General features: G+C 36.6%; 3 protein-coding genes across 3 annotated transcripts; 2 read left to right on the top strand and 1 right to left on the bottom strand.

The window, feature by feature from the left end:
* The first annotated feature begins 321 nt into the window (after nt 1-321).
* Nucleotides 322-975, top strand: LOC137731297 (uncharacterized). The gene has a single exon (XM_068470393.2). The coding sequence runs from the start codon at nt 458-460 to the stop codon at nt 920-922; it is 465 nt and encodes a 154-aa protein (XP_068326494.1). The 5' UTR covers nt 322-457; the 3' UTR covers nt 923-975.
* A 985-nt stretch (nt 976-1,960) lies between these two features.
* Nucleotides 1,961-2,951, top strand: LOC137732566 (putative calcium-binding protein CML16). The gene has a single exon (XM_068471883.2). The coding sequence runs from the start codon at nt 2,170-2,172 to the stop codon at nt 2,644-2,646; it is 477 nt and encodes a 158-aa protein (XP_068327984.1). The 5' UTR covers nt 1,961-2,169; the 3' UTR covers nt 2,647-2,951.
* A 438-nt stretch (nt 2,952-3,389) lies between these two features.
* Nucleotides 3,390-9,736, bottom strand: LOC137731013 (putative phospholipid-transporting ATPase 9). Its single transcript, XM_068470051.2, has 10 exons — nt 8,105-9,736; nt 6,405-7,756; nt 6,186-6,296; nt 5,814-6,090; nt 5,523-5,720; nt 5,165-5,374; nt 4,928-5,053; nt 4,716-4,814; nt 4,392-4,583; nt 3,390-4,283 (listed from the first exon to the last, which is right to left on the bottom strand). Exons 1-10 carry the CDS (start codon nt 8,498-8,500, stop codon nt 3,651-3,653), a joined length of 3,594 nt encoding a protein of 1,197 aa, XP_068326152.1. The 5' UTR covers nt 8,501-9,736; the 3' UTR covers nt 3,390-3,650.
* Between the last annotated feature and the right edge of the window lie 10,420 nt (nt 9,737-20,156).

Raw genomic sequence — 20,156 nt, 5'->3', positions numbered from 1 at the left:
TGGAAATGCTTAAAGCCATCAAAGAAATCTTCCACCAAGGAGAAGTAGAAGTCAAGTTATATCCTCCTTCCGACTTTTCGATCTTCCCATTCGTTACCTGTGGGCCCTTCTTCCCCTAATTCTTTCCCAAAGTCTTGATAGTCCGCTCTTGGTCTTTCAAGGTGGTTTCTTTTGCTTTCTTTGACTAGATGAATGAAATCGAGATATTCCGTTTTTATGCTTTCTTTCACATCCTAATATTTTAATATATTACGTTGGAGTCTGCTTGTCATAGTTTTAATTAAATTAGAACATCGCTTTAGAAAAAAAAATATATATTAAATTGGATACAATGATTGAAGTCATGACTCGTACAATGCCACATCAATGATTGAAGTCGCCCTTCCTATTACCTCCCACAAGGGCAAGGAACTTCTTCCTTAACACCACCACCCCCTTCCTCCAGATTATCACAGCCATGGAAGACTGCAACATGACCGCCGCACACTGCATCGTGATTTCGTGCTGCAGCCAGTGCTTGATCCTCCAAATCACCATCTTCATCTTGTACAAGCTCCCTTGCAAGTTGATCCGAAAGACGAGAGAGTACACCGTGAAGAAGCTCCAACAGAGAAGGAGAAAGGAGATGATAGTGCTGGATACATGTAAAGATGTCGACTTTGTGAGTATTGTTGGAGAGTCTATGAGATCTTCCATGGATGCAGGACATAGTTGCAGGCGTTGCATGGAGGAGGTGGAGGAGGTACTGCAGGATTTGTCTCAGAGAGGAGAGTTCGGATTTGGAAGCTTTTGGCGTAGGGGAGAATTGGGTCGCTCCCCAACTCAAAATTCATCAATTTGTGATCAGTTTGATACTAGTTTTTCGCAACATCACTTGATTGAAATGGTGGCTCTCTCAGCCATTGATCATAAAGTTGGGTAGCTTTTCAATCGCAAGAAAACTTACCTGCAACGCGTTTCGTACGTATTTTTATTTTTTGCATCTCGTGTCATGTGTCATCTCTCGTCACACAATTAATTGCGTGAGAACAAATGCAAACTGACGAGTAGTTTCATTGTCAGTTCCAGTACGAAAATTAATTCCATATGCATATATATGACATCTCTTGATACAAATCAAAGGCTTAGATTCTTAATCCTTATCATACTTCTCGAATGTAATGACATCATCCTTATAAATTTCAAATAATTCTTTTGTTTTTCACTTTGAAATATTGTCACACGTCTACATAACACTACCGAACTATGTCAACTTTGTAAATATGTTCATCATATTTACAAACTGAAAATTCCACATCACATAAATTCTTCAAATTGAATCTCGAATATTCTTCACCCAATTATGTTATTTCTCAAAGATTTTTTTCAATGTGCTGGAAACATGCTCCGGCACACCAAGTATTATAATATAAGTGGTTTGATATTTAAAAAAAAAATAAAATTTTGTATTATGATATTTGATGTACCAGATCGTGTTCCCGATACATTTAAAAATTCCTCGTTAACTCGAAATGATTTAACACTTGTCGCAGCCGGGGCTGTTCTTGATGGGGCACAATAAAAGTTATCCAAGTTAACTTTTGGGCTAAACACCTCTGCATGAGTTTTATTTTTATTTTCGTGAAAATTGATATCAAACTCGAGTGCATGATAACAAATACGTTGTTTTGATCAGCTAACCACACCCTGCCACCCACACGCACCAATGCGTTGAATTTAGTTGGAAACCTACAAATCAACACTCTAACTAACATTAAACTCGAGTGCATGATAACAAATACGTTGTTTTGATCAACCCACCTCACCCACACACACCAATGCGTTGAATTTAGTTCGAAACCTACAAATCAACACTATTGCCAAAATAGAAAAACACGTTTAAGTCCTAAATATGGTTAATCAACAAACAACTCCTACTAAGTAGCATCCCCCAATATATAACCACGTAGCAAAATATTAATCACTCTAGCAAAAACGCGTTTCCAGTTTTCAAACTTTTAATCCAAACACAACAAAAATTAAAACAAAAACAACAAAAAGAAACCCCAAAATCTCAAACCAATCAACCCAAAAAAAATTATCCCCAAATTAAACGCCAAAAAACCACAAAATTATAATCGTCTGGATCTCTCGATCCCTTTCTTCTTCTTCTCGGCCGCCATTACAATAATGATGGCCGCGCTCGGATCCGATCAGCTGAAGCAGCTGAAGGACATCTTCATGCGGTTCGACATGGACTCCGACGGGAGCCTCACCCAGCTCGAACTCGCCGCCCTCCTCCGCTCCCTCGGCCTCAAGCCCACCGGCGACCAGCTCCACGTCCTCCTCTCCAACATCGACGCCAATGGCAACGGCGCCATCGAGTTCGACGAGCTCGTCACCGCCATCCTCCCCGACATGAACGAGGAGATTTTGATCAACCAGGAGCAGCTCATGGAGGTCTTCCGATCCTTCGATCGCGACGGCAACGGCTACATCACCGCCGCCGAGCTCGCCGGTTCCATGGCCAAAATGGGCCACCCCTTGACGTACCGGGAGCTCTCCGATATGATGATGGAGGCCGACACGAACGGCGACGGCGTCATTAGTTTCAACGAATTCGCGACGATCATGTCTCGGTCCGCCGCTGATTTTCTTGGGCTCTGACCGCGCGCGGGTATGATGGGTTCTGGATTTGTTTGACTTTTTTCGCTGACTTTTATTTTTATTATTTTTTTCTTTTTTCTTGTGTGGGTTTTTTAGGGCATGTCTTTGCTTGTATAGGATTTCTTGTGTCTGAAGAAAAGGAAGAATTAAGAGAAAGTATATACATTGATTAAAATAATGTTGGAGACATGCTAATCAAGGCTCTTTTAGTTAATTAAGATTAGAATTATCAACTAATTACAAACAAATCTTGTAAGTATTTTTGTATAAATAATAATTTGTGATAACATGCATGTCATTCTTAATTCTCTTGGAATATGATTTAGTAATTCAACGTGAACTTGGTCTCCGGCATGGTGAGAGAGATTCGAGAATATGTCTTGTAACTAGTTGTATATTCCGTGAGAAATAAACGTAGAGACATACAACCGGAGATAGCTAAGAATCTCTTCTTACAGAACATCAGAGTACGAAATTACTTTTTGAAGAAAAGACGAAAGATTTTGGATTAACCGCATAATGGCATTGGATTTTCTTTAATGTTCATCATCTAATGGTTTCTCCATCTAGATTTCCTTTCTTATGTCATTAATACAAGAAAAACATCTCGTTTTTCAAAAACTAAGAATCGTTTGATAATCATTTCATTTCAGGTTTTAGCGTTCATTTTTATTATTGAAAAAAGGAAAAGGGAGAATTCCTTAGAAGAAAAAAACAGAAAATTGAGGAAGAAAACACAAGTATTGAATTCTGCAACATATTTTTTCACCTTGTATCAAAATTTACACGATCTAAATCTAACACAGCTCAAAAGTGCTTCTGTACAAAGTAATTATCTAGCTACAAGGGCCCAATCCCAGAACAAATTTGAACCAAAGAATTTTGTTGTATAATATTATATGCAACCCAATGATGTACAAAAGGCACAGTTCCAAAACTTGGGAGTGATTGAAGAAGCTGGTATTTTTTAAGACCACCTATAACAAACAAGAAGCATACAAAACTTATCTACGGTTATGGTGTCTATCTTTTATACGGTTGGCCCTCGCCGCCAATCGCGCCGTGAAACCAACAGTCTGCGGCCGCAACGATCTCTGCCGCACCATGTCACACAATTTGGGATCATTTGATGTTCCCTCGTACCGTATCCATTGTATTGTTCTATGGTACATAGGGAAGAAACGCATTTGAACGGCTGAGTATGTGAAGAATAGGATTAGACCGGAGACTGGCACGAAGATTGTGATGAGCCAGAAAGAAGGCGTGGGGGCGAGGGCTTCGATGAAGATTTTGTAGGCAGTGGTTGAGAGTGAAGGTGACATGGCACCGTAAGCCAAGAGGAAGATATACCATAGTGCAATTGAACCCCAGATGAAGAGGTGCTGTATCAAGGTGAAGTAACTGATGGCAAGTGCCATCTGCAAGTTCACAACCCAAACTGTGCATGTGTACATTGTTGCCCCGAGGATATCCCTTCCGGCAGTTTTGCCCTCGCTGTTGAAGGCCTGGTGTGCTAGCGCTTTCGTGCAGAAGAAGAAGATAATCGCGGCCGTTGTAAACCCATTCAACATCCATCCGAATATTCTACGCCAGCTGAAGAGAATATTTTGCACCCCTTCTTGGTATAATAGAGGAAACTGCCACACAAAACAGGATAAACAATACATCCCAACGGTTTCAAAACAAGGCTTCAAATTAAGTATGTTAGTCCGAACGTAATTTCACATGTAACCCAGTGAGCTTGCCTTGAAACAGAACCGCGCAGATACATCCTGGTCGAAAACTCCCATAGCAACCACCGGAAGTGAAGAGAAGAATACGTTGTAAAGTGACAAAAACCAATCGTTGTATGCAGGCGTTCCAGAGAAGGATGTGTGTGCCTCATATAAGAAGAGAGTGAAACCAAATGCAATGTTCTTGTAGAAGAAGTAGCAAATCTGCAAGGAGAAAATTGCACACGTCAATTTATAGTGATGCATCAGTTTTCGCCTGTGATAATTTAAAATAAGGCGCCACATTGTCGAGATTCTAAAATCTCAAGTTTGTTTCATAGTATATGACATGCATACCATTGATGAGATCCTTCTGTAACACCAATGCCCGTGCACAAGCAGTAGACGCTCCAAGTATTGAAACTGTGCAATAGCAATATCGCTTGACATGACCGCCTGAATTGAAAAATAAGCATGGAAAGTTAACGAGACAAAAGTTTAGAGAAAAATACAGCGAAACAAAAATTAATTAATGTTCGGTTAAACAAGTGGAAGAATCTGTACAGTACCTGCATTCCTTCAACACCACTAATTCCAACCCCGATATCTGCTTCTTGGAGCATGCCCACATCATTGGCTCCATCACCAATCGCTAGTGTTGTTTTCCCAGTTCCAGATTTTACCAGTCTAGTGACCTATTTTTCATTTCACCATTGAAAACAAATTAATTCTTTTCTGACTATGATATAAGAAAATATTTATGAAGGTACAGAAAAGAAAAAGATTATTATAATTTGTAAACGCACCAGTGCCTTCTGTTTAGGTGATGAACGGCAGCAAATAACAGATGCACAGCCAATTGCAAGATTTAGAAACAAATTCTTTACATCGTCCTCCAAAGCGTAAGCAAGTGATTTTCCATCAATGATCAATGCAAATGCCTCAGGGTTCCTGCTCGACGCTGTAAGCTGAGCTTTTCCCCTATTTATCTGATTGAGAACACTTCCTTTTGATGCCTAATGATGAATCAGCAAATATTGTATCACCATGATTATTAAGGTACTATTATATTTTTCAAGAACACGGTTTTACTTCCTTGAGTATTAAGTTACAGATTCTGTTTTCAATGCAGAAACAAATTCAACTATATGTATATAGTTTTACCGTGGCGATGGCCTCCTTTTCTCCTTCCTTTTCCAACACTTTAATCTCCGGAGACTCCAAAGTGATTACAATTTGCTTCATTCCTTGTCTAAGCAAGCTACATGCAAACCCGATATTGATGGCAGTCTCCATCTTGTCTCCAGTCAAAACCCAAATCTTAATTCCTGCTTGGGCAAGCTTGTCAATGCAATCAGGAACCTGACCAAAAAAGATAGAAAGAACATTAATTCAAAATCTGATATCGTCCATAAAGAAACTTCCATGTTACCCCATCAGTGTTTGACTACATACCCCATTTTGTAGTTTGTCCTCAACAGCAGTTGCACCAAGAAGAATTAGATCTTTCTCAATCTTTTCTGTTACTTCATCAATGACTGTTTCACGTTCTGCACTAACAGAATTCTTGGCCTTGATAAAATTTTGATTGAACTCTTTGTATTCGTCTTCGTCAAGTTCACGGTAGGCAAGAATCAAGGTCCTCAGCCCTGCATCAGCATACTCATTTAGATGCTCCATGGTCTCTTCTTCAAAATCCGAACCATTTCTGGCAAGCCTCTCAAGCATAACACTGGACAAAAAATAAGTTATGCTGGTTAGAAAAAACAGTTTAAATTAGCAGTAAGAAGTAAGGAGATATTCAAGTTTAAGGCAGTGAGCACATACTTGTCGGCACCTTTGGATAGTAATAGTATTTTTCCTCCCTCACTTCTGACAATCACAGACATTCGCTTCCTTGTGCTGTTAAACTCTAAAACATTGAGAAGGCTATACGTCCTGCAAAAAAGACATCACTCGATGAATATACTCTCCGCATTACTTATTAAGAGTACCAGCATAGATTTAAAGGTCCTACTTATCAGAAAAACAATGAAATGTACAAACCTCTCAACCTTCTTGCCGGACACTGGATCTAACTCTCGCAGTGATATGGTTGTTTGTGTCCTTTTGTAGAATTCAAAACCAAGTTCTCTTGCTGCAATCACAAATGCTGCTTCATCAGGAGATTCAGCCTCATATGAAATATTCCCAGTAGCTTCATCAACTTCCGGAATTGCCGTATGACAGATTGCTAATAAACTGAAAAACTTCTGGATGTATTCTGCATTAGGCTCATTAACCCAGTTTCCATTCATGACCCTTTCGTCTTTAAAATTAAAGCCCTTGATGGGTGCCTTGCCATCAGTAGAGTCCTTGAGATTGTCCCCACCACTTAAATGTTGATGAACCAAAGGTGAACCATTTCTCCTACCCATAGCCCTCTCAACCTCAGTATATCCTCGGCCATAAGCTGTTCCGGCCACAGAACATTTAATAAACTCCATTGAATTGCAGGTCAGAGTTCCAGTCTTATCAGACAGAATCGTGTCAACTTGGCCAAGTTCCTCGTTCAAGTTTGAGGTACGGGCATGTGCTGGTTTGTCAGATTCCTCATAGTACATGTGAATATCTTGATTGATGAATATGCTCTGAAGAACTTTGACAATTTCTATTGACACATACAAGGAGATGGGGATAAAGTAGCCATACAACATTAGAGCTGTCAAAAAGTGGTAAATTGCTGCATACGGAGCTCTTTTAGCATCAAAGAAAATTCTAGAATTATCTGGCCTGAGATACCACCTTTTCATGATCCCATTGTTTAGGTCATCTTTTGTTGCAATCCCAAAGTAAATCGACCCAACAAATGCCATTGTGAATAAAACACAGAACAAGAAGTAGATAATTTTATCCATCTTCTTCTCAACTCTGCTTCTTTTTGAAGGAGGGGCAGTAGAATTTTGAATAACCTTTGTGTCGGGACCAGTGAAGATAACAGCTCCATATATGTAGTCTGTATTTCTTAGTTTAGAGTCTCTGAGGAGAAGCTGTTGAGGAGAGAGGGGAAACTGTTGCTTGTCAAACTCCATAGTTCCAACAAACGAGTACAAATTTGCATTTGGGTCTTCACATTTAACAATGGCGTTAAAATCGTTGAACTTAGAGTCCTCCTGCAAGAACGAAGTTACTTCCAATGCTTGTTTTAACTTTAAATTTGTCTCCCCATCAAGATTCATGGTCTCAACATAGCAGATTGCATCGTCATAACTGGATGAAAGCAAGAGGAGGTCTGTCGGAAAGAATTCATCTTTTTCTACTCTCACTATATCTCCCACTCTCAGATTCCTCCAAGCAGTATAATCGAAAACCCCATTACCATAATGTACATTAACCTTTCGATTGTTCACCTCAATATCCTGGAAAATCATCGCACTTGTAATATTACATAATCGCAGGTGATAGTATAGCAGAACCAGCAAATGATTTGTAAACAACAAAGCAGGTAAGATACATGGCACAGTCAAACAATTCAGTTTCAGCATATCTTCAAGAGAGCTGGAAAATCTAGTTTGATTATCCTCCTCCACGCCTCGGAAAACTTTCATTCAATAAATTTCCTCATCAATTCTAACTCCCAATATAGTTATAGTAAAATTCAACAGTTAAAAATCCTCAACTGCTAACCTAAGTCATTGAAATTTTAAGGGAAAGGGAAAGAAAAACAATCAAAATAGAGAGCCAAACCGAGGAAGAAAAACCAATACCTGCTGTTTTCGCCGCCAATCTTCGATACCCTCTTTCACCATGGTCGCCCCAATCACAATAATAAGAGGGATGATCGCGCTGACAGCGGTAAATGGAGCCAGAGGAGTGAATGCCAAAGTGCCAGTGACTAAGAAGTAGAAGTTGGCCACCCTTCTGAACTGCTCAAACAAAGATTTTGGCAAGAAAGTAGCAACTGTATACTTTGTGCTCCTAACATAATTGTCTCCATAATTTCGCATATGAGCCTCGAAAGAGTCCGGTTCATTGCAGTAAACCACTCTGGAATATCCCGGTCCCCCAATTTGTGAATGTTCATCTCTCATAGAAGATTTACCACAAGTGAAAGAATAGATCTTGCTGAAATGCAGCTTTCTCCTTCTGCCTCCACCCCTCATATTTTCTCTGAACTCCCTTTCACTCTACAACAAGCTCCAACCAACCCCAATTCCAAAACCAACACAAACCCAACTTACAAGGCTAAAAGCTGCTTCTGATTTCCCAATCCTCACTAATTAATGCAACTTCTTCAAGAGGAATAGAATCCAAAAGGAGTTTTGAATATGTATCGCCTAGTGAAAACAACAGGTACCAACTTCTGCAGCCGCTTCTTGAAAAGCAATTCCTCAGTGAAGAAAACAGCTACTTTCTTCCAAAAAAGGACAACCCAGAGCAAGAACCCAGTTCCACAACCCCCCAAGAATTTACAAATATTGAACACAGAGACCCAAAAGAGGGGGCAAAATCCCAGAAAGTAAATAAAATTTTCTCAGGCAGAAAGCTCAGAACCCCAGTCAATAAAAGACAAACAAATTTGGTATTACACAGAGAGAAAGAATAAACAAAAAGAAAGATTTTTTACAACCTGAATGGTAAAAAAAAACAAAAAAGGGTTTACTGATAAGCACACAGCTTTTCCCTTTTGCACACCCAGCTTTCTAATCTGCGGACCCAAAGTTGTAAAATTTTACACACAACAGAAAAAACCCAGAAATCCAAACCCAAAAATAAGAAGGAAAAAAGAGTTGGGAAATATGGGTTTTATATGAATACTACTCGGGTATTTGAAATTTTCTCTAAAAATTGCAGCTTTGGACGGAGACTTGGATTTGATCTCGCATTTTGACTCATGTCAAGAACAAGCATTTGCCTTTCGGGTTTTTGTTTTTGAAAATTGATTTCAAAAACTCAGCTGCTTTCCCCAGGGAGGAAAACGGAATTATCGAATTGAAAAATGAAAGGGGTTGACGGGGGAAGGTTAGAAGATTGGTTTGGCTAATGGGAATTTCCAGGAAAGTTGAGTTTCGCGGGAAAGGTGGGAGGGAAGCTCCTCGTCAATGGTGGTGACTGTTATGCTCTCTCTCTCTCTCTCTGTTTTCTTATGTGGGAAATGGTCTTCTCCTTTTTGTCCCTTTCTCTGTGGAACTTGATTAGAGAAGTCCCTTAATGATTTGCATTAATTTTCTGATGCAATGATTAATCAGCAGATTAACTCATTAATCAGAGGGAACGCAGATAGAGACAGGGGCAAGAAATTAGACAAATCCGAATGCTTTTGTCAAGCAAAAAATAAAAACAGAGATCTCTGTTTTTATTTTTTGCTTACCGGAATTTTCCCACACTTTATTTTTTCCACCGTAATCAGGTTGGAAACTGGATTTTATTTGCAGACTAATTTCTTTTTTCTTTTTTTTTTTTTTGGTTTAAGCATTTTTTAATTGGTTGAAATAAATTTAATAAAAAAATTAAAATTAAGGAATTGTATTTAAAAAATTAAAATTAGGAGTTTTAGACGGGATCTGCGGGTCAAACACTCGTACAGCCAAGCACCAATGCTCTCGTTCTAACATAACAATGACATGTTGCACTTTTTCTTGCATTTTTATTTGTTTCATTTTAGTTTGTAATGTTTTGTACTTTTAAATTCGAGGCACTTGTCTGGTTTAAGACCAGAAGCAAAAGCTTTTTCTTCGTAAATCCAACATAAGAGAACCAAACAACTTTTGTTTCAAATGAAAAATTTGTTTGAAAGTGTTTTTAAAATGATTAAAAACGTTTTAGTGAAGTTAATTTTTGTTTTCAAAAATATTTTAAGTGTTTTTTTTTAAGAAACATTTAAATATTTTTCTAAGTTACAATTGGATTTTACGAATGAATGGCTTCAAAAACATTTTTTCTAAAAATGTTTTCAATCATTTTAACAGCACTTTCAGACAAGCTCTTATATTTTTTTAAAGTTTAAACCAAAAGGAGCAAAGGATTTTGAATCATATATCAAAGTTCTCAAAAATTTTATGGTGCTTCAAAAGTATATGATTTTTGAGTTTTTTTTTTAACTTTAAAATATTAATCATTGATTCTTTAACAAAAAATTTAACAGTTAAAAACTTAAAGTGTTTAATTAATCTTTTTTTTATTTTCTTCTAATTGAGATGTGAATTTGGATTGAGAAAATGTACAGGAGATCACGAATCTTAGAAGATATTTTGGTAAATCAAGACACTCATAAAAGGAAGGGAGTTTTAACGAAAAATTTACGGTACTATTCACTTTAACGAAAAATCATATTTTTACACTAAAAAGTCAATCCTGATACTATTCACTTTACCCTTTATTTTTGTCTTTATCGTTAAAACTCAAAGTTTTCAAGCCATTTTCATTAATTTTCCTTAAAAGGAATTAACCAAAGCAAATTATAATTAATTAAGAAATCTGTAATGGTAAATAAAAAAGGTAAATCAAATCTATCCACGTCGACATATGTGGTAATAAATCTGAGTACGCAACAAATCTAGCTATATAAGCAAACAAACTCGGACAATATTGAAAATATTAAGGAAATGGGCTTATCAAGAAGAAATGTGATAGATGCCAAATCGATTCGGCCTAACCTTTTCTTAAAAATAAGATTTTATTAAATTCTAATACTAACATTTACATCTGCATCAAAACATTAAACCAATTTGGTCCCAATAAAAATTTCCTCAAGTTTAGTAATGAAAGAGACCATTGAGTGTGCCGCTTCATGGCATGAACTTGTAGGGGATGAAAACACTAGGAGCTGGTTTAAGGTTGCTTAAATTTTTTTAAGAGCAGCTTCTTAAAAAGTTGGGGTCTTAATTGTGTTTGGTAAACGAAAAAAAAAGGCGTTTTTTTTCTTTCAAAATCCTGGATCCAAAACAGCAGAAAGCAGAAGCAGCTCTATCTATGCTTCTAAAAAATGATATTTTTTTCATTAGAGGCAGGCGAGCAATACCATTCATGAAACTTTTACTAGCAATCCTAACCCCATCTTTCTTTGTTAAAATCACCTTTAGCACTATAGTTCATCAAACATTTACCTTCATTATTTTACAATTGTTTATTCTCACAACACAGTAGAAACAGTTAAAAAAAAAAAAAAACATAGCAGCCCCAAACTAATACTAAAAGCCTCAACTGCTTTGCCATTTCCATAAGATCACAGAGTAACTTCGATTGACTCATACCAATCGCCATCTCTCTTTAGCATAAGGATTAGATTGATTTTTTGTAAATACTTAATTTTGGATAGCTCAATTATAGTGACGTAACGTTATTTTATTTTCATTGTATACTATGACCCGTTAAAAAAATAATAAAAAATTAAGAATGATTAATATTTTCAACTTTTTGTAAATCATTGTAGACGCGTGTTAATTAAGGTGGCCGGGCAGCAGTTGGCCGCCGGCTCTGAATATATTTAACATGTTTGTTGCATGCATGAAATGGGAATGTGGCAAAGAGGCCGTCGAGACCGTGAAAGAAACAAAGACTCCGCTTCGGTCACCAAACCCTAAAAATAAATTATGCCGTCATGAAATAATTATAAAAAATATTACTCTTATTATATATTTGTATTATTTTTCTAGTAAAAAAGAACTCGTATATATTGATAAACCATATTCCTATTTGAAAGATGATACAAATATGTGGTAACTGTATCATTACTAAAATTTCATTCATCATTTCAACCAATGCAGGATACGACCATATACTGATACAAATATGTGGTAACTGTATCATTACTAAAATTTCATTCATCATTTCAACCAATGCAGGATACGACCATATACTGCTGTTCGTAAAGGTTATTGACCAATGAGTGCGTGCCATTTCACAGGAAAATTGTAGCATGCATGCATTGTGTCTTCTGGTTCATTGGAATTGTCATTTGTGAATCTTGGGAGAAATTTTTCATTGTGATGCGAATACGAATGATATACTATGTATTTTTATAGAAGTAGTGGGAATTTTTATTTTTTAAGTTAGTAATTAACTTAACACACATATTGCAACATTTGTATAGTAACACATGGTGTACCACCTCGTGTACCGATCATACTGAAAAATCTCTCATCAAGTGGGGCTTATCATCGTTGTTTGTTTACCAACTCATGTGACAAGTTACTGTTTTTTGTGAATAAATAAACGAATGAAATTGCTCAGGTTGTATGGTGTTTCGAATACTACTCAAATAGAAATTAATGGTTTTGAGCTCGATGAAGAAAATATTAATTGAAATTACTCAGAGAGATCATTAAGTAGATAGCTTATCATAATTCATGTGGGTAGTTTTTTTCATTTTTTTAAATGGTAAGTTTATTACCAACAAAAGAACAGTTATAAAAAAGCCCAGAAACACACTAGCGCATGTCATGACACCATCCAGAATCCAAAAAATTGAGGATGAAATAGACTTCACCATCCTCTACGGACCATGCGAACGGACGCCACCAAGAAATAAAGGAAGCCTATGGGAAGAAAGATCCGACAAGCGACATCGCCAACAAGGGTGAACACCAAGAAGGACTAACAAAGGTCAACAAAGGTGATGGTGTGAACACCCGAGACAAAGCTCTACACATCCTCCCGTAGAAACGCGAAAAATTGCAGAAAAAGGCAGGTGAATCGAATTGAGGATTGGTGGAAAAATAATGGAGCCAATTTGTGAAGATGGTAGAGGAAACAGATGATCGGAATTTGGGACGCAAGATGGTGAAATCAGAGGCAAGGAAAGTAGCAGGAAAATGAGATCGTGAAGGGTAGATCGGTACGGAACAGGGTTGGGATTATTGCACAAAACAGTAAGGGAAAGGAAAAGAAGAAGACAAAAGGAAAACAAGAGACTGCCATCGACCCTGGCCATAACCAGGGCCAGCGTGCAGCTACGCATAAAAACGAAAACGAAACTCACTCACACTACGGTTATAATGGCTCTCACTGGAGGAGAGAAGAATGTGTGTGATCAAGTGGGTAGTTTATCATTGGTTGTTTGTATTTAATGGTACTTTTATAGAATTCTTGAGCTCAATTAAGGAAAAGATAGTGATTTAGTAATGCCATTTTTACTACATCTTTTATATCATATCTGAATTCTCTTTAATAAAGATAAGATTTAAATGTGTTGGTGAACTTTACATCTTTTATAAAAGTGGTACAACCATAGTATAAAAAATGCAATAAGTGTAATATTACTCATATAAAATTAGATATTATTCTCAGGTGTTGAAGTGCTCCATGTAGGAAAGCACTTTTTAGCAAAGTTGTAAGGAATTAAGCACTATTAACCCTTCACTCAAAAAGAACAAACAAAAATACGGTCCCTTCTATTTTACGTGCTCCAACAATTAGGGTTTAGGGTAAAAACTAACATGCATGGGCTCCATAAGGTCGAATTAATATACATAAAGTCTGACTTGATGCGTAATGAAATCAGTGAATCACCACCTAAATATAAGAAGAGCATATATTCGACAAATCGGACACATAATAATCACATTACCATAGGGCCAAAAAATTCGTTACGAACGTATCCATCCATTTCCTTGTCACCTCCAACAAACATGCATGCATAAGAAATATGATATATAGTAAAGTAAAAGCAAGACCAAGTTACGACTATCATAGGTTTCTCTCTCTAGGAAACAAACCCTAACCTTGCAAACCTTCAGCCGCCGGTCCCTTGCTTAGGCTTGGGCTGGTGGCAGCCCCTCCCACCTCTCTCTAGCATGCCCCTCCTCCTAACCTCTCTACCCCTCGCTTCCTGCTCCCTGCCCTTGCTGCTTTCCACATTTTTTTCCTTTCCATCCGCACCCCCAAACCCCTCCAGCCACTGCTCTCTCTTTCCTCTTTGTTTCCTTGGCCCGACCTGCACCTTGTTGGAACTTGTGTTACGTGGGACTGCCAGTCCCACATACCTTTTACTCTACATCTTTATAAGTGAGTTCACTCACTTATGGTTTGAATTGAATTGGGTCAAAGTCATGGACCTTAGGCCTTAGACTTGGAGGGTTTGGGTGTATATATTAAATGTCAAAGATGGGCCTTGCGCCTTGGGGCTCGGATGGACGAAAAACCCAAGTATCATTTTTACGTTTTTGATCTTTTTCATTCAGTTTTTTTTTTTTTTTTCTGAAATGATAAAACCGATCACATGAACGGTTGTAACCGTTCTTAAAGATAAAAATGAACGGTTTCAAATGCTCATTTATGCCATTATATATGGTTGTCGGATCAGAAACAAGTATATCAATCTTCCATCAAATCCTTCACAGTTCATAGAGAAAAACCACAACCAATTCGCCAAGAATCCGAGTTCGAGTGCAAGAACTTGGATTAGATAGTTGTATCCTGCAAGATAGACGTCCATTGAACTGCTGTACTGGTGTAGGGACGAATTTCTGTCTTAGGAGATTGCTTTCGCAAGCTTCTATCTTCAAGAAACAAGTCAGTGATTTGTGATTTTATATATAATCTCATTAAGTGTTTATGTTTTAATATATTGTATTTGTCGTTGAGTTTTTCCATTTGAAATAAAACTATGCAAATTGTTATATAATATACACTTGACATTTGATTGGTTGTAATTCTCCTCATACTCTTCTATGCAGTTCCAATTCTCATAGCTTTTGCGAGCCTCCGACCCACTCCCCCGATCTATTACTGCATTGGGCTCCTGTTTGGGGCTTAGATCTGCGGTTTTGGGTGGGTTTTCTGGGTTGGTTTGTGGGTATTGGACTTGCAGTTCTTTTTCTTTTTTTGCTCTTCTTACCTGGTTGGTGGCTGTCTTGCCTCCAGAGATTTCATTTTTCGGTTTTGTGTTGCTCCTGGGTAGAGTTTGCACTTGGAGCTTTCCGGCGGCGGCTTCTTGGTCTCTCGATTTGTTGGTGTGCATATTTGCCAGTTGGTTTCTCTCGGTTGATTGGACATCCGAGGGCTCTGCCCTTGAAACTATCATTTTGTCCTCTTTGGGTTCGTTGTGGTGGTGGGGATGGCACTGCAACCGCTTTTCTTGCAATCACTACGACCAACTCCGGCCGGAGGAATCGCAGGCGGCTCTTGGTACTTTTATGTTGGTTTTAGGGTGTGGAGCGTTCCGACAACTATGGTGGCACTAGCTGGATCTTCCTCCCCACCTCTTTGAGCTCATCCCGGCTACAGCTGGCCTCCCACTCATCCCGACATTCCTACAAGTGCCTCTACCTTTGCTACCCATGCCCAATGCAGACTTGCAGCTGGATCTCTTTGTGGACCTGTCACTCGTCACCCTGTTCTTTTATTTTATGTCTAGTTTTTATGACTGTTCTGTATTGCTTTGACAATTGGTTTGTGTCGCTACTGCGATTTTGCAGCCTTCTGCCTAGCGTAGGTTTTGGTGCTTGGTATGCCACTTATGGGTCATATCAATATCGGGACTCCTCGTTGTAGTGGTGTGTTTTGAGTAATTGCCGTATAGGGGTTTTAAAATTATTTGTAATTTGTGGTCATTACCTCCATATCAATAAATTAATTATTGGAGCTTATGTACCCATCTGGCATCCTTGTAAGTGGTTGGTTATTAATGAAACTATATCGTTTCTTTCAAAAAAAAAAAGAAAAAAAAAAGCAACCTATATATATATATATATGTATGTATGTATGTATGTATATATACACGTACGTACTGGTCCCTGCAAATATATATTTCATTATTGACGTTTATAACGTCGGGATAAATTTTTATAGATCTTATCTCATAGTATAAAAAAAGTAGACAACAAAGTTCTTTTTGATAAATAAAATATATTAAAGAGAAAATAAAAATAAGCAGCAAAAAGCTGCAGCTTCCACAAAGATATATAGCGGAAGCCAGCAACGTTACACAAAAGCATCAAGACAAAAACTAATCATTCATGTGGATATTCCGTTCTCGTAACATAGATTCATTAGTAGCGGAATAAATTATTTTCAAAGAACTCAACTAGTCTAATAGTAGACTTAATTGAGTTGAGAATTAGAGCGAATTGACATGAGTTCTTGAATATACAGATATTTTCTTTATACATAATCAGGGACGGAGTTAGAAATTTCTTTTAGTGGGGGCAATTCGAAAATCAACTAAGAAAATCTTATTATAGTATGGCTTATACCTAATATGATAATAGGGATGATTTCAAATGATGATGCATCACAATTCCAATGTTACTAAAATTTCAATGTAGTAGTAGAAAGTGACAAAGTGATAAGAAAAATATTAATACATGATTACACATGAGAGGTTTTTCAGTTTGAATGACAGAAGAAGAGCACTTTTGCTCATATAATATTTAATATGGAGTATATGCAGTATGAAGGTATGTTAGATATTAGATACATATATTTACTTTAAAGATAACGCGTGTGTATTATATAATTGTAGTCTACAACTTAACAAACGAATCACTTGAGTGGGGGTATATGACCCTAGTGAGCCTTCATTGGCTCCGTCCATGTACATAATACACAATAGCAACGAGAAATACCTTTAACACTTTAGACGATAGAGATTTTCACTACCCACTTTTGACGTATACTAAAACAAAAAATAAATTTGTAGATATAATTTAGAAAAACAACAATGCCTCGTGATTATATTCTCAATAAATAAAAAAAAAAAACTAATAAAAATAGCTTGAAAACTTTGAGTTTTAACGATAAGGACAAAATAAAGAGTAAAGTGAATAGTACTAGGATTAACTTTTAAGTGTAAAAATGTGGCTTTTAGTTAAAGTTCCCTTAAAAAAGGAAAACTAATGAAAATGATTTGAAAACTTTGAGTTTTAACAATAAAGATAAAATAAAGGATAAAATAAATACTATGATTGATTTTTTAATGTGAAAATATAATTTTCCGTTAAAATAAATAGTACTAAAAACTTTTCGTTAAAATTCTTTTAAAAAAATTGCTCCTCTCTACTCTGTAAAAATTAAAATATCTAAAAAAGCTGCCCCAATAGTATTCATGCAAATGTAATATTATCTTGAGGTGGTCAGCTGACTCAGTTCTAACAGACCCGATGGGAGAAAAGCATTTTTTAAGATCCCAATTATCTGCTTTGACTGGTCTACATGGGGATTTGGCCCTGTATTAATTGTACGTATACATATGTTAAGCGGAAGACATGTCAAGAAAAAAATCTTCCAAGGTGTTTGCACGATTCGTTCGAGAGTGAGGGCTGCAGTGAGCATTGGGCAGCCACCTATACAAATACAGACAAAAAATACAAAAGAAAAGAAAGAAAAACATGCAAATTAAGAAATATTATATCCTTAGAATATCCAACCCACTTCGTAAATGTAACCCCACAACCTCACATTATAGTGCATTGATTTGAATCCCACTTTGTAAATGTAACCCCACAATCCTCAAATTATAGTGCATTGGTTTGAATTGTAAGCCAAAAGTGGATTGTCATGATAAATAAGATTTTCATTTTTAACAAACTCAAGTTGAAATTCTTATCACGTAGTTTGGGTTTTGTTTTTTTAGTAAGTTCCTTTTTCTTTTTTTTTTGTCGTTATTTGCTAGTTGTAAATATAGTTAGAATCTTGTGGTCTTGTGATATTCTAATGTAATTTTTCATTTTTTTTCTAGATTTATGCTTCTTTGTCAACATAAAAAACGACAATATTGCCAATGAATGATGCCTAGTTTAATAATAAGCGTACTATTTTTAAATTGGAGTTAATGATATAGATAAATAGAAAAGAAAACCCAATATACTTGACCTCGATCGTGTGATGAATTTTCCTATACATATTTTTCCATGCAAGAAAAACAAAATTATATGCATGTTTAACGAGTGGAAAATCATATGCATGTTTAACGAGTGGAAAACTTCATCTACGAGTAATTTTTTTCGTAATATAGTCTTATTAGATTCTATTTAACTAAAACACATTTATCTGTCATTAGTATTACGATATAGTATTATTCTTTTTCCTTGTTAGTGAGATATTTTATGAACAATTATGGTTAAAGGCGAATTTCAAACCAAATAATTAATTAGGATCTCATAAATATTGCCTAAGAACTTGTACACTGGTTGAAGATTTATTTTTTCAATGCAGACCGTTGGTATGAAGGTCATGCACCATATACAGGTTACAACTCGATGATTATTCTCATGGCCAAGCATGACTTGGAGAGGGTCACCGACAAGGAAAGGTATACCATCTCAGTTTTTCTTACATACAAAAGAGATTGACTATACTTGGGATATATCGGTTTTATATAAACTGCGTTTTGGGATCTTCATGCCTAGTAATAGTGGAATATTCACAATTATTCAATGGATAATACTTGCATTCATTTATTTGAGGATGAGCTTGTTCACCCCTTGCGAAATAGTGTATTTCTACAGTACAAATTTCATAATTAGAGTCGTTTAATTATTTAATCTTTATTTAAAGATCACCTCTACAAAACTCATTTTAATCGGAGGTCATTTCATCGTTCAAATGTACTGAATAAATCAAAAGTCTAGGTACCTAACATGCATATTCATGATGAACGTCTATTTATTGGATATGTTTAGATGATTAAACGATCTCTAATTTGAATAATTTTTTTAAAGAATGATCTTAAAATGAAGATTAATAAATTAAAAAGTTCCGATCATTGATTTTGTTCTATAAAAATACGCTATTTACAAATAGAAGAATACGTGTGTACCCACATAAGGGGATGCAAAGTATATCCTAATTTAATAACGTTAGCTTCAAGATGTAACGTGCAGGAGTTTTGATAATTCAACCTACTTGTTAATTGTATTACAGTGAGTTAGCCAGGGAAGGAAGGGCCACGCGGCCGCTCTTGGTGGTGGGATGGTCGGTAAGCTTGTGGTCGTGTCATGATGTTCCTTTGTTTTTCCTACCAACTTATATAAATATATTGTCGGCATGTATTTCAAATTATGGTAATGTTAAACTAAATATTGTAAATCAAATAATGTAGATTTTGATAATTGAATTATTACTTAAGTATTGATTAACGTACTTATTTTATATTGATGACACATTATCTGTTTGACTGTGGTCACAAACAAAATAAAATAACAATAAAACATTTCGATATACAACATATTCTGAAACACACTCAAATTTTCCCATTGTCCTACTTGGGAAAATGATAACCGTGTCATGTTGCTTTGGGCGGAATGTGGAACAAAGCGGGAGTGATTTCCATGTGAAAACAGAAGAATTTCAATTTCTAATGTAGTAATGTGCTTTGTCGAGCTGATTGATGTTGTGTGGTTGGCAACCTTTCGTGTCACGCTTGCATGTCTAGAAGAGAAGACTTTTTTTTAGAAGGTTTTGGAGACATCGACAAGATTGATTGCGAATTTACGATTAGTTTAGGAGTTTAGGGGCTGGCTGGGGGCCCTAAACAAAACCAATGAATCAATTTATTTTCGTAAATCAAATTACAGAATAACACGTTTTATTCACAATCTCTTAAAATAGTGTTAATTTGAACTCATTGGCACCTGTATTTGTTGTTTAATTAGATAAAGATAAATGAAGTGTTGTTTTTCACTAGGTTTACAAGTTAATTGTTGTCCACATGAGATTATTTCTTTTAAAAGGGGACCAACTGGTGGTTTCGCCGCATAAGTCAACTCTTTCAGGGGTCGAGAAAACTCACAGAGATATTTCAACCTCCTCTTAGTCACCGTTGTGTGATTCACCAGCACCAGAAATCAAATCCACGATGTGCCGTGTGAAATATGGGCA

Source organism: Pyrus communis, chromosome 16 (assembly GCF_041283825.1).
Source record: "Pyrus communis isolate YQ-2024b chromosome 16, ASM4128382v1, whole genome shotgun sequence".
NCBI classification, from domain to species: Eukaryota; Viridiplantae; Streptophyta; class Magnoliopsida; order Rosales; family Rosaceae; genus Pyrus; species Pyrus communis.
Note: the sequence above shows the minus strand (reverse complement) of the source record. Positions and strands in the feature narration are given on the sequence as shown.